The sequence below is a fragment of the Heloderma suspectum genome, chromosome 4 (assembly GCF_057233095.1).
Source record: "Heloderma suspectum isolate Gila_16-S chromosome 4, 16-S_ref, whole genome shotgun sequence".
Lineage (NCBI taxonomy): Eukaryota > Metazoa > Chordata > Lepidosauria > Squamata > Helodermatidae > Heloderma > Heloderma suspectum.
Window position 1 is genome coordinate 259,135,654 of NC_139461.1, and position 27,389 is coordinate 259,163,042.

At 41.9% G+C, this 27,389-nt stretch overlaps 1 protein-coding gene across 1 annotated transcript in view; it reads right to left on the reverse strand.

Annotated features, from left to right (window-relative positions):
- The window catches only part of ST7L (suppression of tumorigenicity 7 like), a 74,397-nt gene that overhangs the window by 24,873 nt on the left and 22,135 nt on the right, over nt 1–27,389 (reverse strand). Inside the window, exons 6-12 of the mRNA XM_084853453.1 lie at nt 27,257–27,335; nt 25,140–25,294; nt 23,934–24,031; nt 23,332–23,446; nt 17,162–17,234; nt 14,425–14,527; nt 4,716–4,866 (exon numbers count right to left, since the gene is read on the reverse strand). Coding sequence (XP_084709579.1) covers nt 4,716–4,866; nt 14,425–14,527; nt 17,162–17,234; nt 23,332–23,446; nt 23,934–24,031; nt 25,140–25,294; nt 27,257–27,335 — 774 coding nt within the window. The remainder of the gene's footprint in view (nt 1–4,715; nt 4,867–14,424; nt 14,528–17,161; nt 17,235–23,331; nt 23,447–23,933; nt 24,032–25,139; nt 25,295–27,256; nt 27,336–27,389) is intronic.

Below are 27,389 nucleotides of genomic sequence, written 5' to 3' on the forward strand. Positions count from 1 at the left end.
CATTCAATATGCCAACAAATTTGGAACACTCAGCAATGGCCGCAAGACTGGAAAAGGTCAGTTTACATTCCAATTCCAAAGAAGGGCAATGCCAAAGAGTGTTCAAACTACCGCACAATTGCGCTCATTTCACATGCCAGCAAGGTGATGCTCAAAATCCTACAAGCTAGGCTTCAGCAGTATGTGAACCGAGAACTACCGGAAGTACAAGCTGGGTTTCGAAGAGGCAGAGGAACTAGAGATCAAATCGCCAACATTTGCTGCATCATGGAGAAAGCAAGAGAATTCCAGAAAAACGTCTATTTCTGCTTCATTGACTATGCTAAAGCCTTTGATTGTGTGGATCACAACAAACTGTGGCAAACTCTTAAAGTGATGGGAGTACCAGACCACCTTACCTGTCTCCTGAGAAACCTGTGCAAGGGTCAAGAAGCAACAGTAAGAACTGGACAAGGAACAACTGAGTGGTTCAAAATTGGGAAAGGAGTACGACAAGGCTGCATATTGTCACCCTGCTTATTTAACTTATATGCAGAGTACATCATGAGAAATGCCGGGTTGGATGAATCAGAGGTCGGAATTAAGATTGCCGGGAGAATTATCAACAACCTCCGATATGCAGACGATACCACCCTAATGGCAGAAAGTGAAGAGGATCTAAAGAGCCTCTTGTTGAGGGTGAAAGAGGAGAGTGCAAAAGCTGGTTTGAAACTCAACATTCAAAAAACTAAGATCATGGCATCTGGCCCTATCACTTCCTGGCATATAGAAGGGGAAGAAATGGAAGCAGTGACAGATTTTACTTTCTTGGGCTCCAAGATCACCGCAGACGGTGACTGTTGCCATGAAATTAAAAGACGCTTGCTCCTTGGGAGGAAAGCTATGGCAAACCTAGACAGCATAGTAAGAAGCAGAGACATCACCTTGCCGACAAAGGTCCGTCTAATCAAAGCTATGGTTTTCTCAGTAGTAATGTATGGCTGTGAGAACTGGACCATAAGGAAGGCTGAGCGCCGAAGAATTGATGCTTTCGAACTGTGGTGCTGGAGAAGACTCTTACGAGTCCCCTGGACTGCAAGGAGGTCCAATCAGTCCATCCTAAAGGAAATCAACCCTGAGTGCTCATTGGAAGGACAGATACTGAAGCTGAAGCTCAAATATTTTGGCCACCTAATGCGAAGAGAAAACTCTCTGGAAAAGACCCTGATGCTGGGAAAGACTGAAGGCAAAAGGAGAAGGGGACGGCAGAGGATGAGATGGCTAGATAGCATCACCGATGCAATGAATATGAACCTGAGCACACTCCGGGAGAGTGCGCAGGACAGGAAGGCCTGGCGTGCTATGGTCTATGGGGTCATGAAGAGTCGGACACGACTGAATGACTGAACAACAACAACAGTTAACAGAGAGCTTCAGCTATTGGGCGGTATAGAAATGAAATAAACAAATAAATAAACAAACAGTTTACTGGATCATTAAAGCAAGCAAATCACAACTAAAGGTATTTACACAATAGAGCTGAGTGATACAAAAAGCATTAAGAGAAAATAAAAGCTGCAAAATGCAAGTTCCTTTACCCTAGCTGTACTTAGAATTATAGAGTCATATAATAGTAGGGTTAGAGGGGGCCTACAAGTTCATCGAGTCCAGCCCCCTGCTCAATGCAGGAATCCAAGTCAGATCATCCCTGACAGATGGCTGCCAGGCCTTGCCCTGAATGCCTCCAGTGTGGGAGAGCTCACTACCTCCCTAGGTCATTGGTTCCATTGTCATATTGCTCTAACAGTCAGGAAGTTTTTCCTGATGTTCAGCCAGAATCTGGCTTCCTGTAACTTGAGCCCTTTATTCCATGTCCTGCACTCTGGGATGATGGATAAGAGATCCTGGTCTTCCTCTCTGTGACAATCTTGAAGAGCGCTATCATATCTCCCTTCAGTCTTCTCTTCTCAAGGCTAAACATGCTCAGTTCTTTCATGGGGCTTTGTTTCCAGTCCCCTGATCATCTCTGTTGCCCTCCTCTGGACCCTCTCTAGTTTGTCTGCATCCTTCTTAAAATGTGGTGCCCAGAACTGGACACAGTACTCCAGATGAGGCCTAACCAGTGCTGAGTAGAGGGGGACTAGTACTTCCCTGGATCTAGATATGCTTCTGTTAATGCAATCCAAAAGAGCATTTGCCTTTTTTGCAGCTACATCACATTGTCAGCTCATATTCAGCTTGTGATTGACAACACTTCCAAGATCCTTCTCGCTTGTAGTATGGTTGAGCCACGTATCCACCATCTTGTAACTGTGCATTTGGTTTCTTTTTCCTAGGTGCAGAACTTGGCATTTATGCCTATTAAATGTCGTTCTGTTGTTTTCTGCCCAGCGCTGCAGTCTATCCAGATCACTTTGAATTTTGTTTCTGTCTTCCAAAGTATTAGCTCTCCCGCCCAATTTTGTGTCATCTGCAAATCTGATCAGCATTCCCTGCACCTCCTCCTCCAAGACATTAATAAAAATGTTGAAGAGCACTGGGCCCAGGACTGAGCCCTGTAGTACCTAGGGATGGTGGAGAATTTCTGAGAATTTCTCCACGAATCTCGGTGAGGCCGAATGCCAATGCATTCGGCCCCCTGAAATTGGCGGTGAAATTCTCCGCCATCCCCCCCAGGATGGGACTTACCTCCTGCGAATGTCCCTCTCGGCGGTGGGTCCCGGCGGCGGTTCGGCGGCGGTTCGGCGGGGGCAGCGGCCGGTCTTCTGACCGGCTGCCACCACCGCCATTACAAAATAAAGTAAAAAACAAAACCCGTGATAGGCTATGTAATGATTAACGTAGCCTATCACGGCTAGATTTCCAAAGTCAGCTGTGATAGGCTACGTTAATCATCACGTATGCGTTGCCCTTATTTTCGCCATAGTCTACGTAAATCATTACGTAGACTAGACGTGCCAAAATAAGGAACACAAATGGCGGCGCCCATTGGCCGCCGCCATTTGCGTACACGCTTTTTTTTTTCCCCCCCAAAGTCACCCGTGATAGGCTACATGACGATTAACGTAGCCTATCACGGCTGACTTTGGAAAACTAGCCGTGATAGGCTACGTTAATCATTACGTAGCCTATCACGGGTTTGGTTTTGTTTTTTCACTTTTTGTTTCGCGGCCGGGGAGACGGGGCGCTTCTCCCCGGCCTGAATTTCGGCCAGGCGAGGTGGGGCGCCTCCCACCCCGGCCTGAATTTCGGCCAGGCGAGGCGCCTCCCCTCCCTCGCCTGAACTTCGGGGGGAGAAGCGAAGTGCCTCCCCCCCACCACGAAGCCAAGCTGCGAAAAGGTAAGTGACTTTCGTACATCCCTAGTGGTACCCCGCTCATTACCTCTCCCCAGTTTGAGAAGGTCCCATTGATAAGCACTCTTTGAGTCCCATTCTGTAGCCAACTATGGATCCAATGGATTGTTGTTTCATCTAGCCCACTTTGAGCTAGTTTGCTTAGACTTTTCTGGGCTACTTCTTCATGCTCCCTTTTCAGGTTCTGGTCTTCCTGACTGTGACTGCTCTCTCGCTCTCTTTATATACCCTCCTCCCCCAAAACTGAAAGTACTGCTTCAAACCTGAAGAAATGAAACTTAACTGGGGAAATGAGACTGAAACTTAACCAGGGAAATGAAACTACTCCTCTCAGGGATACCCCCTCCCAACAAAAACTCCAGGCCTCTAGACCTGACCTTTTTCTTTTCCTTGTCTCTGTAAGCCTCAGTCCTTCACACCATCACTGGCAATCAGCAAATCCCCCATAGAGTTCTTGAAACACATAAAATCCTTCAAGTCTCTTGGGATGAACCAGCCCAAGTGTTCACATGGCAAAAATGTTTGTTCACTCATGTTTGTGCTGGACTTAATATGGAGAACAGAAAGGAGATTTCAGTCTCCCAAACTAGCTAGTTCTATGTGAAGAAATGCAACAGCTCCAGGATGAAACACAGCGGTTTGGATTGATTACTAGATTTACCAAAAGAAAAATATGACTCACAAGTTCAATGAAGTCTTAGGAGTTTAATGGTGTCATCTTGTGTAAATACTACAGGCTTTTTGAAAATAGAAATGTAGGGAGAGAGAATAGTTTCCTGTTCAAAATGGAAATGTTTTCAGGAAAGGGACATTTTAAACCCTTTTTTTTCTTAAAAGGAACAGAAAAAATCTCAAGAGCAGCAAAATGGCTAATCCCTCAAAATTATAATACGTATCTTAAAATAAATGCATTTAGTAACTCCATATATTACATATTCATGATATCCTGGTAAGAACACTGTTTAGTGCCCAATAAAAGGATAACTCATGTTTGTTCACCCAGTTAGACAGAGCTACCTCCATGTGCACCCAAATCACAGGCAATGGAGATCAAAACTTCCTGCCCTCAATTAGTATTTTCCACATCAATTCACCAGCCTTGGAACCTCTGCATATCTGCCAGATGAAATGCCAGAATGCTGCAGGAAGATTCCAAGATCCATTCTATGAATGGTTGCAAGCTCTGGTGAGCTTAACTGTTAGCCTGTATGAAATCAATTCCAACTTTACTAGAGGTACAGAAGGAATCTCAGTATTGGGCAGGGTAGCTCCACAGATTAACCATATGAACAAAGGCACAAGAAGTTTCAGATGCTCATTTAAAATGCTTACTGAAAAACAAAGAGAAATTAGCTCATGCTACTGACAAAAGAATACTTACTGCCTTCCCATGTGCAATGCAACAGATTAAGGGCCCCTTCTATCCGCTTCCAGTGCTGAAGATGGAAGAAAGCATACGCCACTGCTTCACTGTCTCCACGCTTAAGAATGTGCTCCGATGGTAAAATTAAGCTTTTCATTTCTAGCAAGTACTGGAAGAAAAAGTGCAAAATGACATGAAATGCAGCTAGTTCTTTGTATACACAATCTCCCAAATATTTCAAAATTGGTTTCAGCTTAATTGGTATATTACATCAGAGAGATCTAGCAAATGCGAATTTGGGACATTTCTCATATATATATATGTATGTATGTATGTATATATATATATATATATATACACATATACACATCACTACAAACCTCACAGCATAATCCCTCATGAAGGGAAATACTAAATCTTACTGTTAATATTTTATGAACACATTCATATTTCAGACTTGCATGCAAATCAGTTCCAAGAACAGTAATTAATTGCTGATCTAGACAAACTAGAAGATAGCTATTTTTGGACTATCAACGAAAACTTTTAGTCCATATAATGCAACTAGTGTAGTGCTAAACCTAAGTTCTTGGAGATCATTTTTCAAACAAAAATCTTCAGCAACAGAGAGCACTGGTCTAACACAAATCATAATGAAAATTGCAATGGTAGCCAGGGGTCAGGCAGCGCCTCAGTCCAGCAAAAGCTATGAGAAACATTGGAGCTGTTTGCGCAACACATCAGCCCACAGTGGCTGCAATGTGTGTGGCCGCCATTTTGAGTATGCAACCCCTGACGATTGTGGCTTATGTGAGCATAAAACAATCCTCGCATAACCCATAATCTGTTTTAGGATTATACGAAGGTTGTTTAATTCAGTGGCCGGGTAGATAGGCGGCTAATAAATCTAATAATAATAAGGGGTTAGTAAATTTCACATAACCCACGCTCACCAGGTTTGTACAACATGACAGCCCCCGAGCAGGGGTTGCATATATAACTTGGAGCCCACAGGCACAGTGTCATCCAAACCCAGCCACTGTTTGCATATCAAACCCTCCTCCCAGCCGCTTCAATTACAGACAGTCCTTCCTCCAGTGAGTAAATGTCTACATGCAGATAGGTAATTTGGACTTGCAACACATGCTATTACTGCAAGTAGTGTAGTTACAAAGTTTACACTTCGAAATATGACAGAAGAAAGTAATATCTCTGCAAAGCAATAAACTTCCAGATTTGTGTGCAGAGAAGAACAGGATTAGGATAGCAGAAACAAATAGCCACAATAAATTGGAGAATGATTCCCAAGAAGTGGAGAAGGATGCAATAGTGAGTCATCGCTACATGTTTGACTGCCAAGCAGGAACTGCTGAAAACAATTGTTTATTCCTCTTAGTTGAAAGGGTTTCACACTGACAGGTAGGTAGGCCCCCAACTGAGGAAATCCCATTGATAGGTCCCTTAGTAAAAACTAAGCAAAGCAAACAAAAAATTATGGTTCCGTGCTCTATCTTCAGTAACTATACTGCAACAGAGCAGAAGGTGATACAGGTAATTTTTCTTACCAGCTCAACTGTGGGTTTTACACCTCAAGCAGATAGATGGTGCCCTCCAGATGTTCTGAGCTACAGCTTCCATAATCTGAGCACTGGCTATGCTGGCTGGGGTTTATGCGAGCTGCAGTCAAAACATCTGAAGGGCCACCAGGTTATCTTTATGTGACAACTTTCTCTTACAACTCCCAAATAAATCAGTAAATCAGAAATTTTATAAACATTAAATGAATGGCTTTCAAGTATTTGCTTATGAATTGGCCTGTTCCACCCAACAATGGGCAAAATTAATCCTAACTTTGATCACTGTAGCCAATGATTCCATCAGTTCTCCCCAAAACTGTAAGAATGCAACCAGCATGCTGATTTATTTCAGCAGATGCTACAAACCATGAGATTACTTACTAATCCAGTTTAGGGGACTTAACTTTTCCCATTCAGATTCCTGAAGGAATGTAGCCAAGGTTGTGTCCTGGTCAAATAAAGTGCATTTACTGCCTGGCTAGGTTCTTCTCTTAGTGTCTTGGGACTACTTCTGGGAGGGCAATATTCTAACTAATCCCATTTAATCCTCTTTGACAACTTTTTTTTTTTTTAACACAGTAAGGGATCACTCGCACAGGGCCATTGTGGGAAAATGGTCTCAAATATCTGACCTCTGACATGACTCCTCATGGTCTCCACAAATACTAGTTTGGTGTTGAGCTAGATTTCATAAGTAAGAGAAGAGGAAAGCCACAACAATGGTCAAGCCTGGACTAAGTTAACGTCTGAGCCTGAGCATCGATTGTGAACACTCCAGCTCAGAGGTTAAAGTATGCCTGTCTTTCTGTATTATGCCATGTAGACATGTAGCATAAATAAGTGGAAGTTGCAGGAAAATAGGTAGTTCTACAGTTCTTGTTTAGCTATTTACTTTAAGGCAGAAAAAAACGGTTTAGACATTAATGCAGAAGATATTTTAGTTGTGACCTTGGGATATAAGACTACTGCTTTATCTTTCTCTTCTACCCAGGTACAGTGGTTGTATTACCACTGTTACCACTGTGTTACCACTCAGAAACTGCATTAATATTTGCTCCTACCTCCAGCCCTTGTATCTCAATGTGATAGAACTGAGATATATTAAGAAGTACACCCTTTGGGGCATTTTCATTAATTTGGTGGATTTCATTTCCAGCTAGGCATAGTATTTGATGAAACAAGATTTTGAAACCAAGACCAGCTTCCCTTTATCTCAAATCCACCACTGATCTCTTAGTAAGGTATAAATAAGTTATTTAAAACTTCCCTGAGTCCCTATCTGCTATCCTATATACACACTTACCTGGGAGCAAGATCCATTCTACTCAATGGTACTTTAAAAAAAAGTTTAGTTCTAGCTAAGTTTATTTTAAGGGCTTGATATTGGAAGAATAAATGCATGTCTAAAATAAACAGTTGTTACTTCAAATGAATGTATAACTGTTAGATTAAACTTGCATTACCTTCTCAGGTAAATTCTTCTTAGGTAGCATGTGTGTGCACCAACAAAAATGCAGCAACTGGTCAAGTTTATCACAACCATTTTAAAGTTGAGTACATAATATTTGCTAGAAAAGGACTCTTTTCCTTAATCTAAAGAAACTGTCTGTATCTAATACAGCTGGCATCCCATTCTTCCCAGTCACTTGTCAGCTGGAAGGTGCACCAATACAAATAATGAAATCTGAAAGAAAGCATTACCAGAAAGGAAAGTAGAATTATTGATAACATGATGCACTAATTTTCTTGACAACATGTGAAGTTAGTCAGTACTACACAAAAAGACAGCACTAACTCCTTAATGACACAGGAGTTCTGAAGCAACTGAAGAGACACCTAATTCTTAGATAATGATAATACATCATAATCTTCTTCCCCTAAAGGCAGAGGCTGAAGAAAAATCTGTCTGGGACTGTCTGAAATGAACGTGCTACATTCTTGATCAGTCATGCAGGCAAGCAGCAAATTCTCTCAGCAATTAGCTCTCTCAGTGCACATTCTATCAGACTGGACAGGCAGACAGAAAACTGGATGGATAAATTCAGACCTTTAAGGCAAGAACCATTTGGACGCCCTGATTATCAGAGGAGGATTAGGTCCAGGGATAAGCCATCCTTCCACTATCAAGACTGCTAGGGCTATATATCATCAGTGTCAGGAATGTCTAGAGCTTGTTGAGGTTCCAGTTATATGCATTCATTTAGAGAGAAGCTGGACGGGGGAGGAAATTTCTCATCCTGGCTGGTTGCGGTGGGTGATACAGATGTTACTGGAATAGACAGAGATTTTACTGGACTGGTAGGAAGGCTTTAATTGTTACATATTATGACTAAAGAAAAGACAAGGGAATAAAATGCTTTTAAAAGCTATCTTGGAAACACAGTGAGGTAGGAGTGGGGGGAGAAATTAGACGATGACATCAGCTTACAAACCTTTATATTTTAGGGTAGCCCATTTAACTGACCTCATGAATATTCCTAAGTTACTTTTAGGTTAATAACCATTGCCTAGCAAAGTGAGAATTGGCAATAAATAAACCCATTGCAATAAACCTAAGTGTTCTAAATATCCTCAGTATTAAAACGATAGTTAAGGCACAATTCTTTAGGTATTAAGAACACTTGAATTTATTGTAGTGAGCAGATCAATACCCAGAACAGTGAAGAATTTGCAGAACTGGTAGCTTAAAGTTAATGGGTTGGATCAGGAGGAACCCTTCCACCCAATTTTTTCCCCCTTAGCCCCCCATACCACAGTCCACACTACTCAGCAGGGTCACCAACCCTCAGGGGAGCATTTTGCGGGGAAACCACTGATATAAGCTAAACACTAGTATGCCCAGTAGCCACATGCTGTCTGTATATAAAAGAATGATGTTCATAAGTATCATGCATATCTCCCCTATAAATAGAAAGGGCAAAATTAATCCAGAGCTTTGCATGAAGAGGTAGTTATGGAAGCTCAGAGAGATAAGAACAAAAGGCTGCTTTTCACATTTGTGGGGTTCAACTTTTGCTATTAGGATTTACAATTATCCTGCCAAGGTTGCAACAGAACTGTTTTACCAACATACCTGAAGTATGTCTATGCATTCAGACCATTCAGTTCTTTTTAGGTTCAAAATCTGATTCAGACTTTATAGCAGTGGCACAGTAGATCAGCAAATGTTTCTACATAGTCAGGGCTGCACTTCTGCGTCCCACATAGACTGGGACTTACATTACGCAATTTGACCAATATCAGCACTACCCCAATGCACTGATTAGAAGTGGTTATGGCAGCCATGCTGACAGCCAATCATGCAGAAGTATTTTATGACAGCAACCACACAGCTGCAATAATGTGAGAATCAAGCCTAATAGGTTGAAGCTGTTTATAGATTTCTTTTAATGCAGGGCATTTTCTTTTTTAGAGCAGCCTTACCCAAACTGGTGCTCTCCAGCTGGTTTGGACTACAATTCCCAGCATTCCTGACCACTGGTTATGATGACTGGGGGTGATGGGAGCTGAGGTCCAAAACATCTGGAGGGCCCCAGTTTGGAGAAGGCTGCTTTAGAGAGACTAATAAAAAAAATTAAATTGGCACAACTAAAGTATTTAAACAAAAAATTCAGAGCGCTGAGAATTTTTCTTCATCTCATGGTCTTAAATTGCCCAGCTTTACAAGAAGAAAGTCCTACTAAAATCAGAACAGGGATAACCTGTATTTTAAAGCTTTCTAGCTATATGCATTGTGGTATATAACATTAAAGGGAGCTTCAAATGTCTTATACCATTTCCAGAGGACAATATTCTCTCAAGAATAGAATAATGGCTCCCAGAACTTTTCAAAGTATGCTTTGCATTTTTTAAAAAATCAGCTCTCATTTCTACCGTATAGACAAGACATAATACCACTATTAACTGAATTTGAAGAAGTTCAGCTTCTCCATCCTATCAATCATTGTAAAGAAATTTATAAGGCACTCATTCCCCTAACTTCATAATATTAAACTTTATTATGCATTCATACATGGATAGTATGTGCCATAACTTTCAGAGGGTTAGGGCAGAGAGTTTGTCTTTGTAGGATCTATTCTAAATAACCTTTGCCTAAATAAGAGGAATTAAATTCTAGGTCTTGTTTGGTGCAAAGTGGGGCGGGGGGAAGAGAAACGTCAGGAGCTATTTTCTTATCCCATTGCTGGGTTAGTATGTGCCTTTGCTGGTTGGGGGCAGGAAGCAGGTGGTGAAGTACTGGTGCTTGGCCAGGGTTCTCAGAACTACTGCTAGAACATGGATGGTTCCAGTGCTTGAACTGCTTGAGGAGACATTAGCAGTCCCTGGCTCTTAAGTTGGAGGAGGATTGAGACAGGCTGCACGATGCCAAAGCTGAACAACCTTCTTCAGCTATGCCCCTCTTTGTTTGAGCAGTGAGGCTCACAGACCACCAGCAGCTTGACAAAGGGTACAGGGAATGCCCTTCTGTGATGGGAGCAGAGGAGGGGATAGGCTCAGACTCCTGGTCTGTAAAAACTTACTACAAGATCTTGCAGCAGGAGGCTGAAAACATGCTATGAGAGCCTGCCACTTGGACACATGTCTAAGATTTTGTTCTATTTTATTTATACCCTGACTTTCCATTTCAAAATGCTAAGGGCATCTTACAAGCAAAACAATTAACACACTAAAAAATAAACCATATATAAAGAGAGGACATCTATATCCACAGTTTGGTGCCAACAAGCACTGCTGTTTCTGCTGCTTTGTTCTTAGTCTTGTTTGACTCTGCAGCCTCCTCCTACATAGTTTAAGTCCTAGAGCCAGTGCCCTCCTTGAGTTCCTTGGTTAATCAGATAGCTACGTGAGGTTAGAAGTTCCTCACCATTACTGGTCATACTGGTCTATGCCCTCCCCCTGCCCCCATCTACAGAATTTAAAAAGCAGAAGAGAGAAGCCCTGCATGCCCAGAAGACACAGGACAAGACTAGAGGAATGCCTCCCAGAGGAACAGTTTTAAAGCCTCAGTGTCCTTCCCTGGAACGACCTATAATTACAAACAAAAGGATGGGACTAAAACACTAACTCAAATATCCATTTAAGAACCCATCTGTTTCTTATTGTCTGACTTATCTGATGCATCTAGTTTTCAACTGGATGAAATCCTACATTTCAGCTGTTTAGAAAAAGCTTTCACTTCCTATTAGACAAAGAAACTGGTCCATTAGCAATCACTCTTTTTGGGGGGAAAAAGCTTATAAAAGCATGCAAAAAAACACAAGGACTTCCCTAGAGAAGTTATTTTAACTTATTTCTATGTACAATATGCTATAGTTCTGACTGCCTACTGTTGAAGTTGTCCAAAATAATGCTGATAGGATCATTTTTCCTGGCTAGCTGTTCTGTTCTCATAGTTCTCAAAGTGGTAGGTGGGTCTCCCTAAGGAGATGAGCAATTGCTAGGAGTGTTTGCTGTGCTGTACCCCTTCATTTCTCCCCCCACCCACTTAATTTTTCTTATCCTGACTCATGTACATAGGATCAACTTGCCTCATATTCACTTGAAAATAAAAGCAATGGGGATAGCCCCATAGGTTATACAGCTTGGGACCCCAGTACTTCAAGGACTGTCTCTCCCCATATGAACCTGCCCAGTCCCTGAGGTCAGCTTCAGAGGGGGTATACAGCACCTCTATATACCCATGTCAAGATATGCTCAAGCTGTGTCAGTCTGGGAATTGGCTGTGATAGCCCTGTGTTTATGGAACATTCTCCCCAAGCAAGCTTGTCTAGCACCAACATTGTCATCTTTTCAGCACCAAAGACTTATTTCCGCAGGCATTTGGACATTAGTTATAGCCCAACTGTTGTGGGCTGCTTTTGTGATGTTCATTCTAGGGTGTGAGTAGGGGTAGATTTTGTGTATTGGTGAACAAACACTTTTCATTTTGTATTGTGTTAGATTATGTTTTTATGATATTTAGTTTTATTTGTAGTATTGTGCTTATTATGGTTTACATTGATTCCCCCACCCCCCATTACATTAATCTTGGATTTTTGTATTGTATGTGTAAGTCACTTTGAGACTGCTTTTTGTGGTGGGAAGTGATGCATAAGTTTATGCATAACAGATTCCCACCCATTTTAATTGGCTAAGGATTTATGGGTCAACAGAACATTCCTCTGTGTTCCCCAAGACTTTTTTTCTGGAATCTACATTGAAAAGGCACCTGAAGTGACTCCTTGAGCTCATATTGCACCAGGGCTTTAACAACAAGCACCACCAGCCAAGCAACTACCTTTGATTTTCCTTAGTTACCTGAACAATTTTCTCTTAATTTACAGGGATCATTCTGATAAAGTTGGAGAATCAATCAACATGGCTCCACCAACAGGAAGGTAAGATAATGCTCTAGCACAACATCTTAACTTGTTTTCCTTGAATGTACCAGCAGGGCAGACATGTGCCCACCCGATGAGGCAACCATATAAGCATATTCTGTGTATGGGTAAATGAAAGAGATGGAAGACTCTGGCTGGGAAAGCAGTGTGGAATCAGTTAGCAGGAGATCCCCAAATGACCTTGATAAGCCAATCCTATTAACTCAGGAGCTCAAAAGCAGCCAGCAGACACAAAGGGATACATGCTCGGTACTATGAGGCAGAAATGGTTTATATATTTCTATGTAGATCTATATGACACTTGTCCAGCAAAAGCAGGACTTAAGGTGGGTTACAACAGAGCAATAAAACCACACAGCAATCTCAATACAGCTTTAAAACAAATACATTCCAGAATGCAGCGACTCAGAAATAAAGGACAATGGTGGATTCACACAACACACTAACCCACATTCGGTGGTTGAGTGTGGGTTGTTGTTGAACCGTGGGTTAGTGTGTTGTCTGAACCCAGAACATTTCCTGCAGGGTGGCTTGTTAACCATGCAGTGTGGCTTGTTAACCACCCTGAAGAATCCAACAAAAAAAAAAAACATGAGTTCTCAAGGTGGCTTGTTCAAGAAAAATAAGCCACACTGCATGGTTAAGAAACCACCCTGAGGAAAATGTCCTGGGTTTGGACAACACACTAACCCGTGGTTCAACAACAACCCACATTCAACCACTGAATGTGCATTAGCATGTTGTATGAACCCAGCCAATGAGTTCAAAACTGTGACACTCCAGTTCACAAAAGCTTTTGCCATAATGAATTTGTTAGTCCTTATGGTGCCACAAGACTTCATTGTTTGTGCTGAAACAGACTAACATGGCTCCCTCTCAGGAAAATGAGTTTTCTAGTTCCTAAAAATAAATACACACAATAGAAAGGATGTTCCATAGTACCAGGACTATCAATGAAAATGCCCTGTTCCTGGTTGAGGACTGAAAGAGTGGCAGCGCCTAGAGCAACAACAACAAATTTGCCAGCAGTTCTTCATTCCTAGGGAGATTCATATATGAAAACATACTGATATTCCAGATCCAGGCCATTTAGGGCGCTAAAGGTCAAAGGAACAAAACAAAAACAAGAGAGAGAGGGGAGACCTCAAGGATGCATTTGAAACATTTATCGCATTTTGAACTGGAGGACTCTACTTTTTTGGCAACTATAATACAAATAAACATGCCAATTAACATATTAGTACAGGGGTAGGCAACATGTGGTAGTTCTGCTTTAAGAAGGTATTTTGAAAAATTTGCGTTTCCCAACCCACATTCGTCTGAAGTAACGTGAATGCATGGGGTGGAGAAGGGAATTGTAAAGGAAAATTATTGCAAGGGCAAATTCTAACAATTCAGATTTAAATTGCATCTATACATAAAATCATATGCAAATTTATGCCCCTTTCCCTCTGTTGCTTTCCCTGTAGTTGAACTTACTTTCCATTTGAGAGCCCATTTCAAGGGGTGGGTGTGGGGATTAAAACTGCTGGGGAGGATTTGCCCTCTCTCACTCACTACTGCTTTCCTGCGAGTGCTTGCCATGTGAGACAACATTTGCCTCACAAGTCAAACACAAGTGTTGTGAATCCTGCATTTTCCTAGTCATAACGTGTAGTTCCACCCTCAGTATGATGTATGTAGAGAAGTGTTCAAAAGAAGCATCTCAGATTCAACCACAAGTAACTATTTTGGTCTGCTTACCTTACAGGGTAACAAAGACGCACTTACCTTTGGAACGTGAGGGTTAAATTCAACAGCTCTGTGTATTGCCTCTACAGCATTAATCTCTGCTGTGCTAAGCCCTCTTCTAGAGGCTGTCTCTGGAGAGAACCTGCAGCAACATAAGAAGAGCCATGCTGGATGAGACCAAGGGTCCATCTAGTCCAGCATTCTGTTCACACAGTGGCCAACCAACTGTCGACAGGAAACCCACAAGCAGGACGTGAGTGCGACATCACCCTCCTTCCCACCAATGTTCCCCAGCAACTGATGTACATAGACTTACTGCCTCTGATACCGGATGTAGCATAGAGCCGTCAGGACTAGTAGTCATTGATAGCCTTTTCCTCCAGGAATTTGTCTTACCCCCTTTTAAAGCCATCTAATTTGGTGGCCATCACTACGTCTTGTGGTAGCAAATTCCATAGACTGACTAGGTGCTGCATGAAGAAGTACTTCCTTTTATCTGTCCTGAATCTCCCACCAATCACCTTCATAGGATGACCCCAGATTCTAGTATTGTGAGGGAGGGAGAAAAATGTCTCCCTATCCACTTTCTCCACACCATGCATAATTTTGTACATCCCTCTCATGTCCTCCCTTACTCGCTGTTTTTCCAAGCTAAACAATCCCAGTTCTTGTAACCTTCCCTCATAGGGGCGGTGCTCCAGCCCCGTGATCATTTCAGCTGGCCTTTTCAGCAATTTTTCCAGTGCAGAAACGTCCAAAAGCTTGTTGAGTTACTAAAACCGAGGCAAAGAAAAGCCCTTTAAAAGGTAAAATAATAAGGAAGAAAACTTAGGAGCAAAAACTGAAATTAGCTGGGTTGATATCCTGAGGCAGCAAGAGTTTAATAAAACAAAGCACTGAACACTACTTCAAATTGCCAGCTGCAAAATTCTGTACTTACAGGAAGAGTTCATCACTTTATATCCAAATCTGAACTGAGCTATCAAGAAAAGCTATTACCAAGGCCAATCTTTGAATGAAAGCAGGAATTCATCTTCCATATACTGTGGTCAGCTATCTAACTGAATGTACAGAAAGAGTAGATCACTGCAAACTCAGAAGATCTCATTTAAAGTTTAAAGACAGACACAGGAGAACCAAATGCCCCTACCCATCTTGGAGTATAGCTTGGACAATTTATTTATTTCATTTGTACCCTGCCTTTCTACCAAAAAAGGCATTCAAAGTGGCTTACAACCACTAATAAAACTTGATTAAAAAATAAGCAGATCCATTAAAATACATTTAAAAACAATTAAAAACACAACAGCAATAACAACTAGAGTAAAAACAGCATCCAGCTCAACAGACCCACTTACACACTAAAGGCACACTTGAATAAAGTGACTTTTGCCTGCCGTCAGAAGGATAACAGAGAGGGAGCGAACCTAGCCTCCCTCAGTAGGGAATTCCATAACCTGGGAATGGCCACTGAGAAGGCCCTCTTTCATGTTGCCACCAAATGTGCCTCTGAAAGCAGTGGTCTCAAAAGATCTCCGAAACATCTTAAGAACCAGGCAGGCTTGTATGAGAGAAGGCAGTCTTTCAGATAGCCTGGTCCCAAGCTGTACAGGGCTTTATAGGTCATAACCAGCACTTTGAGTTCTGCCCAGAAACAGACTGGTAGCCACTGAAGCTGTTGTAACAAGAGAGTCACAAGTTCCCTGTAACCAGCCCAGGTCAACAGTCTGGCTGCAGCATTCTGGACCAGCTGAAATTTCTGAACAGTTTTCAAAGGCAGCCCCTGTAAAGCACACTAGAGTAGTCAAAATGGGATGTAAATAAAACTTGTGTGACTGTGGCCAGATCAGACGTCTCTAGAAATGGGCGCAGTTGACGCACTAGCCTCAGCTGTGCAAATGCAATCTGGCCACTGCTGAAACCTCAGAATCCAGGTTCAAGGCTGAGTCCAGAAGTACACTGAAACTACGAGCCTGAGTCTTCAGGGGGAGTGTAACCCCACAAAGCACAAGCTGAATCCCTGTTCTCTGATCTGCCTTTTGACTAACCAGGCGCATCTCTGTCTTTTTTGGACTAAGCTCAATTTACACAAAACAGCACTCAAATGTTGGTTGTTTTGAATTGAACCCATACAGGTTCTGCTTCATATGGTAAGCTGATTACATGCACCAACTTGCCACACACATCCCCACCTCCTAGAACAATGGACAGCTGTTTCTGTGCTACAACAAAGTCCAATTGCCAATTTGTAGAACCATGGAGAAGATCATGAGAGAAACAGCTTGCCATTTGTAGCAGCCGCTGCATAAATGCACTTGCAAATGGCCTCCATGTAGTTACTATTTTGCTGTTCAAGAGAAGCAGAAAGAAGTCAAATGATGATTATCTTTGCCTTGGCATCAACAAGTCTATCATGAGCTTTCAATGCATATGACAATGAAGTGGTCACATGGCTACTTAACTGCATATCACGATCCCTGGCAAGCAAGTGATGAACTGTGCATTACCCATCTCATAAATCACTGAGTACGGGCCAAGATTTGGGTGTACAATGACTCAGATGATCACTTTACTTTGCATATAAAGCTCACCATCAGTAGATGCTATGATTGTCACCAAGGGCCAAAGTACCATATCAGCTGGCTTATATTGAACAATCTTGTTTTTAGAGTTGTGAGAACCCTATTGCGATTAGGTTTTAACCCCATGTTGTATGTAAGCTATAAACAGGCTCCTTTGGTACTATATTAATGTCTGGTTCAAATATTTCACTTACCTATCTGAAACCGCTCTGGCCTTTAAGAGTGCTGCTGTGTAACATATTGCTGCTGATTTTGGAAGGCTGATATCTATGGAACAATAAATGGATGTCTTTAGATCCTAAAGTGAGAAACATTTCAAAAATCACTCCCTCTGAAAAGAGCCATTTACACTGGGAATTATTTATACAGTAGATGTATCTGAAACTAAAGTTCAAAGGGGTCCCTTTCCGCTCATATGCTTTACCCAGCATTTCTATGTTTATAATAAATTGGTCAACAAGAAATCAGAGCATAAAACAATCATGATCCAAACAGAGCTGTTTATTTCAAACCAACACCGCAATTCTATACACACTTGCATGGCTGTACTAACCTCCTCTTTCTTTATCACCATCCCCACAATTTCTTGCAAAGTCACTCTCCTGTCCACTTTGCTTCTCTTGCCCATCTCTCTCTCACACTCTCTCCTCTCTCTTCCCTGACCAGAGGTCCACAATTTCTGGCTGGTCCTTGTGGCCAACCAAAAATGCATGGCTGCTGCAAAACCCTGCCCTCCCCAGAAGGGGTGTGTGTTTTGCTGTTATATTGCATCACACCACGAGATCAGGGGCGACCCCTGCTCCCCTCATTAGCTCCAACCTGAGATCTGGAGAGGGGCAGAGATTGTCACTCCAGTTGTACTGCACTTTGGAGGGCCTCAGAAGCCCAGCACAATTGCAGGGACAATGCCTGCTCACTTGCCCAATTCCAAGCAGGAGAAGAAGGCTGAGGCTTCCCACTGCTCCTTGGAGGCTCAGCATCAAAAATAATCCCGAGCATTCCTTCCAGGGACCATCACCACAGCAGCACTAGGCCCTCTGCGATGCAGCACAATGGCAGGGATGATCCTCATCCTCCTGTCCAGCTCCGAGACTGAGTTAAAGCAGAGGTGAAACACATGCGGCCCCTGCCGCCTCCCGGTGCAGCTCTTGCAATGGAAACTCACAGCAGCAAAAAACAAAACAAACAGCAGTTTGCTGCCAAATTTTGGCAGCAAACCACTATGGAATGCTCCAACATGCCAATTTAGCTTGAGAACATGCTAAATTTTGCTATTTGAGTACCAAAATTCGGAAGCAAATCACCTATTTTTTTGCTGCCACCAAATTTGGTGGTGAAATGGCTGGAGGAGTGTGGCCCACAGGGGTGTGGGTGGGGGGATGGTTCCTTAAACTTCCAGAGTTGCCCACCTCTGAGTTAATGGCTGGTTCTCGTCACACTTGCCAGAGAGTGGCAGTTCACCTGCCATGGCAAGACTGGTGAGAAAAATTGTGGACCCTTCACATCAACGTATACATGAACACTTAGCATCAGCACATGTCTAAATTTGTGTTTACTTAGATAAAGATGTAAGTAGCTATGATATATCTCCAGCAAAGAATATTGTTACCTTGTCGTGGTGCTGGAGCTTGAGCACCTCAATGATGCCATGAGCTAAACCGTGAAGGGACACCCAAGACTGGAAGGTCATGGCAGAGAGGTCAGACTAAATATGATCCCTGGGAAGATAACGGCAACCCACCCCAGTATTATTGCCGTGAAAACTAAATGGATCAGTACAACCAGAGATATGTCGGTATACAATCGGAAGATGGGACTCCCAGGTTGGAAGATGGTCAAAATGCTGCTGAGGAGGAACAGAGGATAAGTTCAACTAGCCCCAGATGTGGTGACACAGCTAGCTCAAAGCTGAACGGACGGCTAGCGGCCAACGGTGCTGGTGGTGAGCGATGAATCCGATGTTCTAAAGATCAACACACCATAGGAACCTGGAATGTAAGATCTATGAGGCAGGGCATCAAACCTATCCCCGATATTATTATCATTCCTATACAGATGATGCTGTCAAGGTGATGCATGCCATATGCCAGCAAATTTGGAAAACACAAGAATGGCCAACAGATTGGAAAAAATCAACTGATATCCCCATACCAAAAAAGGGAAACACTAAAGAATGTTCAATCTATCGAACAGTGGCACTTATTTCACATGCCAGTAAAGTAATGCTCAAGATCTTGCAAGGCAGACTCCAGCAATTCATGGAATGAGAGTTGCCAGATATACAAGCTGGGTTTCGAAAAGGCAGAGGAACTAGAGACCAAATTGCCAATATCCGCTGGATAACGGAGAAAGCCAGGGAGTTTCAGAAAAACATCTACTTCAGTTTTATTGACTATTCTAAAGCCTTTGACTGTGTGGATCATAACAAATTGTGACAAGTTCTTGGTGGTATGGGGATACCAAGTCATATTGTCTGCCTCCTGAGGAATCTGTATAACGACCAAGTAGCAACGGTAAGAACAGACCACGGAACAACGGACTGGTTTAAGATTGGGAAAGGAGTACGGCAGGGTTGTATACTCTCACCCTACCTATTCAACCTGTACGCAGAACACATCATGTGACGTGCTGGGCTTGATGAAGCCAAGGCTGGAGTTAAAATCGCTGGAAGAAACATTAACAATCTCAGATATGCAGATGATACTACTTTGATGGCTGAAAGCGAGGAGGAGCTGAGGAACTTGATGACAAAGGTGAAAGAAGAAAGTGCAAAAGCTGGGTTGCAGTTCAACCTCAAAAAAACCAAGATTATGGCAACCAGCTTGATTGATAACTGGCAAATACAGGGAGAAAACGTGGAGGCAGTGACAGACCTTGCCTTTCTAGGTGCAAAGATTACTGCAGATGCTGACTGCAGCCAGGAAATCAGAAGACGTTTACTTCTTGGGAGGACAGCAATGACAAATCTTGATAAAATAGTGAAGAGCAGAGACATCACATTGACAAAGGTCCGCATAGTTAAAGCAATGGTATTCCCCGTAGTAACCTATGGCTGCGAGAGCTGGACCATAAGGAAGGCTGAGCGAAGGAAGATAGATGCTTTTGAACTGTGGTGTTGGAGGAAAATTCTGAGAGTGCCTTGGACTGCAAGAAGAGCAAACCAGTCCATACTCCAGAAAATAAAGCCAGACTGCTCACTTGAGGGAAAGATATTAAAGGCAAAACTGAAGTACTTTGGCCACATAATGAGAAGATACGATACCCTGGAGAAGATGCTGATGCTAGGGAAAGTGGAAGGCAAAAGGAAGAGGGGCCGACCAAGGGCAAGATGGATGGATGATATTCTGGAGGTGACGGACTCGACCTTGGGGGAGTTGAGGGTGGCGACGGCCAACAGGAAGCTCTGGTGTGGGCTGGTCCATGAAGTCACAAAGAGTCGGAAGCAACTGAACGAATAAACAACAACAACAAAGCTATGATATAGAATGGATCAAAGCAATGGCTCCATCAAGCTCAGATCCAGACTCTCCATCTGAACTGGAGCAACTTTTCAGTGTCCCAGGCCTTGCATGCCCCTCTGCTGGAGGTGTGAGGGACTGAATCTGGGACTTTATACATACAAAGCTCATGCTATCCCATTGAGCTATGCTCCCTGACTTAAATTAATCAGAAATGTAGGAATTAGTTTCAGGGTAACTGTTCAGAGTTCAGAGGAAACTTTTTCAAATGTCAAATTGTCAGCTTTGTCTTTTCAAAAACAAGAAATGTATTTCACAAAGTTATATACATCTACTACTGGGCCAAATATGCCCTCAGGCCGAAACATTTGTAATTCTTCAATAAAATATAATGCAACAATAAAATATCAATGGCTGCATTCAGTTGCAACACTAAACTATGGTTTAGTATTATGTGAATGAGACGGGCTCATCAGCTACTGCTCTGGGCTTCCCCTCCTCTGGTATGGCTTCCAGGAAAACATTGGAAGCTTTTGCTTTCATTTTTAATTAACCACAGTTTAGAGTTCAGTCTAAATCCCTGGTCAGTCTTAACTATGGTCTTACAGAAACATGCCAACTTCAAACTATGTTTTATGAAGTTGGCATGTTTCAATAAACCATTGTTATGATTAATCACATTTCAGGGTCCGATATAATGCTAAGCTGCAGTTAACTGAAAACAGAAGCAAAATCTTCCCATCTCCTCTTCACAGTTGTGCCACAGAAGAAGACAGGGAGGAGTTGATAAATTCAAAGTTCATTCACATAACACAGAACTATAATTTAACATAACCAGGCCAATGTCTAAACTCTATGTTGTATAAATAGGCAGAGGACACGTATTCCAAACAATCTCTCCTGGACTTGCCTAGCATGTAACAAACAAGACAAACATCTGGCAAAGAGCATGTAGGATGGATTTTTCCATCTCTTTCCTCTAGCCTATAGCAATAACCTTGCCCTAACTATTCCAGATGCATTACAAACATCTGGAAGCTCCTTTTTACATTTTCTGAAGTCAGTTCAAAATCTCCTTTCCCCAACGCACACACACATAAAATGAAAAAAATCACACAGCATCACTCAACCACTTATACTAACTGCTGAAATAAATCAGCTGTAGGGAGGCCTATGTATATACCCTTTGGCTACAATTACCATAAAAGCACAAGATCTAGTACATAGGGCAGAAATTTGTGACTAAAAAAGAAAACTTGAGAAGTGCGGGTAGCATCTGATGAAGTCTCAGAAGCCAAATCTGTCAAGTATTTCCAATTATAGTATTTAGTTTTCTTTTGTGTTCCAAGGTATGTTGGTGAAAAGTTATTAAGTATGCAACTTGACTGGGGAAAATGGAGGAATACTTGCTACAAGAACTTATTTAGTTCACCTCTCAAATGCAATTTAAGAAGTAAATTTGGCATTGAACTTGCAGAACATTATTGTTCTTTGATCTGAAATTCTTTGCCTAGAGATGTTCTATGGAAAGAATGAAACTTTGAAAATGGTAAATTAAAAAAAAATAGTTAATTGATCAATAATTGATGCATATCAGTGTAACAATACTCACAGGGCAAGCTATTACTTTATAATGGATATAAAGGTGTGAGGAGGGATCAAGGATCACTGTACAATCCCCTAGGCATTCCTGCTTGCCTAGCAGCAGTAGCCAGCCACAGTTAGGGCTGATTAAACAGAAGAGAAAGGAATCAGGACAGGGGCTCTTTAAATGGATCCAGGACTCTGAGGGAGGAGGAAGAGGTGGGCAAAAGCACAGGATAAAAGTCTGACAGCTAGAAGCTCAGGGGAAGAGGAAAGATGGAGTTGGAGTAAAGGCGCTCAGGAAGAGTGGCTGAAAAGAGCAACTAGAAGGAACAAAGACTGGAAGGTAAAGAAGGGGATAGGAGGAAGAGGAGAAGAGCGGCTGGGCTTCCTTGAAAGCCAGGGACCTAAAGCTAAGGACAGGTTGCTAGCAAACACTGAAGAGACCTACCTGTGCAGTCAGCAGCAGCCAGAAGCCCACAGGAATAGGTGGATGAGAAAAGCCTTGTTCAATTCCCCAGAAAGCTCAGGAACAGATCATTCTGACTTTGCAACTACTCATCAGCCTCAAACATCACTTTGTAGCAGTTCCTCAGATCCAACAGCTACTGCTCTAGGGTTATGCCCTCTAAACCCACAGCTACCTGCACTGTAGACCTTCAAGCTGCTCCAGCAGACTCAAGGGCATCCATCCCAGTCCTGCAGCTACTTACCTCATGCTGTGACCTTGTATTCAGGAACCTGCAGACACCGTTATTAAACCAGAGACTCAGTGCCTTATCTTGGAGCTACTTACTACAGTTGCCAAAAAGAAATCCTGATCCTATAGCTGCTGATTTGACTGATCCTGTGATATAACAGGAATTAATGACGTATATAATTGCTGCATTTACCTGGTCCCCATAATCATATGGAATGGAAAGTGGGCAGAGGGACATGTTCCCCTTAGCACACTTTGTGACAAAAGGTCACACTCTTGAGTTAAAGAGCAGCTAGAAGAAAGAAATGGTAGTAATATTTTTGAAATAGTGGCAGAAAATTAAGTTATATCAATGTATTTATATCAGCTGGCAGTATGGGGCACAACAGACGATCTTGGAAAGTCCAAGATACAAATCACAGGGACATAGATAATGCCTACAAATCTACACTGACAGTTTCTATCTAGTCCACTGTGCCACCTCCAGCAATTACTGTTAATAACCCAACATCACCCGGCAGCCTAGGATCACAATACAAGGTGGTCAGTTATTCATGGATGCTTCATTAAAGTAGACAAAGGAACTAGCATCTAACACACAATGACATTTATACATTCTTACCATCATACTTTGCTAGAACTGCCTGGACATCAGCATAGGCCTGTAGCTCCAGAAGAGCTTCTAGGAGGTTTTCATGGATATTCAATACACTTAGGAGAGGAAACTCTTTCATTAACTGTAAAAAGGTTGGGGATGGGGGAAAGAATAAATCAGGTTACACAAATTATTTTCTTGCAGCTTGATCTTATGCATGATTACTCCTGTGAGTACCAATGCTTATATCCAGTTTTAAGAGTAACTAAATAGATAATGCACACTAACCCACTGAAGCCAATGAGATTTACTCCCCAGTACATGTGCCTAGGGTTACAGTCTTTGGCCAGTATCCAACGGGGCCACTCTGTCTCTGCTGGTTCCATTGCGTTCGCAGAAGCAACCACTTGTGCAACTGCTTTGCGCTTCTAAAAATAACCCCAGAAACTAGCAGAAATGCTTGTTTCTGGATCGGGGCAGATGAACAGAGCTCCCTTCTGCAAGCTCCACTGACATACCCTATTCAAATTCCTTGACAATCTCTGATAAGTTACTGTCTGTGGGGATTAGGTTGAGAAAAGAACAATATTGCCAAAAATAAACTGTGTTTCTATTTCTAAACTACTTACATCTCTCATTATTTTCACTGCTTCTTTAATTCTTCCAAGTTTCCTTGCACACATAGCTAATCTTCTTTTCACATAAACCAGCACATTGGTGTCTCTTCCTGGGAAAAAAAGTTATATGAAATATATCAAGTTACATCAAATCTAAAATGTCACACTTTTTCCAACTCAGGCATTTATTTCCAACATTTTTCTGTTCAATTAAGGATATAAATAAAGCTATCAAAGTGATTTCACACAGAAACCATAAAAATATGCACACAAAATAAGACCATGGTGAGGCTTTAAAAAATGCCTCTTTTTTTTTTTTTTAAGTTTCAACTCTTCCATAATAGGTGTACAATATAATTGCTGTTGAATTGCTTTGGGAATGCCATTACACTGTGGAGAAAATCCTCCTCCCTACCCCTAAGACGTAAAGGGCTTGATGTTATTCTTCAGTAAGCTTAGTATTGGTTTTATAGAAAATAAGCATCTGTATCAGTAAACATGAGTCCCTTTGAGTTCCTAAAATGGAGAGATGAAGTCTGTGAAAAAGAAAGAAAGGCACAGAAAGTCAGATATGCCAATACTGACCTAATCCACATAGCAAATCCAAGGCTTTCTCAACCTTCCCTATGAATGTGGAACCAGACACCCTCTAACACCCTCTCATCCAAAAAATAAATCCATAGCCTTAGCACATATTTGCTTCTCCATCATAATCATAAACTGAAGGTTGAGAACTTGCTTGTGGCTTCAAAATTAAGATACCACATTCCATGCCACAAAAAAGTAAGAGGAAGGGAAAACAGAGAAGGAGGAGGATGTTGTAAACGTGAGCTACTGATTGCTTACTGGAGAATTGCTAGATGAAGTCATTCAGCAGATACTAACCCGGTTTGCATACTCCAAACAAGCTAATAGGTCTAAGGCTGTAATCCCATACCTACTTACCTGGGTGTAAATCTCAATGAACTGAATTGGTCTTATTTCCGAACAAACATGTGTAGGATTATGCTGTAAAACATTCAGTTCTTTCTACTCAAGTGCAATTACAATGTCACTGATTACTTCTGACCATACTTATAATCTATGCACTTTTAATTTTGTGCTCATATAGGTTTTAATCCTTCATCATTCAGGTTTGCTACTGCTTCTGCTAGAGATTTCAGTGAGACCAACTCAGATCCAGTGCTCATACTGAATAATTTGTAAAAGGATACTTACTAAGCTGTGCTTCATGCTGGGGACTTTGGGAACTGCAGTGCTGAGATTTTCTATAAACTGTTTCCCCTGCTCTTAGAGCCTGCTTAAAATATTTTTCAGCATCTACAATAGTAGTTGCTTCTTCCTCAGCCAAAAGAACATATGCTGTGGCACAGCTAAAAGGAAAAAAGAAAGAAAACGTGGTATTCAGATGGAAACCAGTTTAAGATGTATTTTGCATGTGGACATAATGAACAGAATGATTAAACTTATCTAGCACAGGAGCTGAATATACCTAAAATGAACTCTGATCAAATAAAATGTAGAACTATATTTAGCAGACCGTCTGATAACAGTTGAACAAAATACTGTTCATTTCCATCAAGATATGTGTTTCCACTTTTTCCCTAGAAAGATGACTTACTCGAAGGCATTCTGCAGCAATACTTTGCTGTATTTTCTACTTTCTAAAATAATGTTTAAAAAATTTTGGACAAACGAGGAAAACAGAACATACAGATATACAGTATGTCTATCTATATGTATGTCTATGTCTATAATAATAATTATAATATAATATACAGTATGTCTATAATAGGAATAGAATTAATTCCTATTCCGTCCAATATCTATTGCTAAATCAAGGTGTTAAAAGGTCCTAAAACAGGACACTAATTATAATGGGCAGTATCAAATGCTGCCTATGCACTAGCAGGACCTACTGCTAGCACAAGGGGAGGCTAGCAGCTACTGAAGCAACAGAAATGAGCTGAAGCACTTGTTTCCAGAACAGGAAAGGTCAGTAGAGCTTACAGAAGGGAACTCTGCTGACTTGTCCCATTCTAGAAATGAGCATTCCCATTTGTTTCTGGGATTGCTTTAGAAAGCACTAGTTCCTGTTGGGCTAGTGGTTGGTCCCACAGGCGAAATGGAACAACCAGAAGTGCAGCATCAGTACTGGGAATGGGTCATTGCTCAGTGGTGGAGCACATGCTTTGTATGCAGAAGGTCCAGGTTCAATCCCCAGCATTTTCAGGTAGGGCTAGGAAAGAATCCTGCTTCAAACTGTGGGAAGCCACTGCCAATCAGTGCTGACAATACTGAGCTAGATGGACCAATGATCTGACTCACTGACCCAGTTCACACTATCATCACAGCCTACCATGGCCTATTTAAGACAAGGTGGGTTGTGCTGTGTGCCGGTAGACTTTTGAATATTCAAGCCATGACCACAACTTGTTATTAGGATGTGTTATTGGCGTGGTTAACAAGCGACCCAGAACCCATGAGCAGTTTTAGGGATGTGGGTGGTTTGTTAACCACACCAACCTACCCTTGCCAGGTTCAGACGAAACAACAAGCCATGGTCATGGCTTGAATACTCAAAATGGCTGCCCACAGACACCCACAGTCCACCGTGGCTTAAATAAACCACAGTGGGCTGCTTGATCATGTTATCTGGCCCAGTATAAGGCAGCTTCCTATGATACTGCCAAATATAAACAACTGTCCATAGATTTCTTATACCATTTTAGAAAGGAAGATCCTTCCTTTGTGGCCACACTGATGACAGCTAAAGCTGCGTAGGATTCATAGCAGTGGGAGATTATATGTGTACATGCACAGACAAAACAGAGTTAGGGGTTATGTGGGAGTCAGGATCAGGGGATGCAGGCTCATGCATATTTCAGTGCACTCGGGAAGTCAAATGTACAAAACAGATTTGCAAAGGGGTATATTGGATTCTTCCAGACAATGCTTTTACTGTGTTATCTCCCTGCCTCATTCAGGGAATTTTACAAGGGGTCCAGACATCATCTTCTAGTTGTAAACTTCCTATGTTTTTCCCCTATTTCTTCTGTCTTTTTTCTTACCAAAGAGAATCCATTAAGGAGGGAAAGATGAAATAGCTTACACAATCACCTGGTTCACACATAATGCTAACCCATGATTTAGAAATCATGGGAGAGTATTCCGACATTCAATATGCCACCTACAATCTGAAGTGTTATAGCCCAACAAAAGATACATCACTTGAGTCTGCTGATTATAAGAGTAAGCTCTAAGAAATTACTTATCAGTGCCATGTGGGTTAATTTTGGTTCAGAAATTAGGTTGAGACTTGTGACCAAACTTACTCATTATTTAATTCTAAAGCTTGATATGCTGCTTTGATTCGGGCCTGAGGATTCCTCTCCCGCCATGCCTTCTGCATAACTGTTGGAAAAGACAGAAGGAATTTATTTAAATGCAGGTCACAAACAAATATTC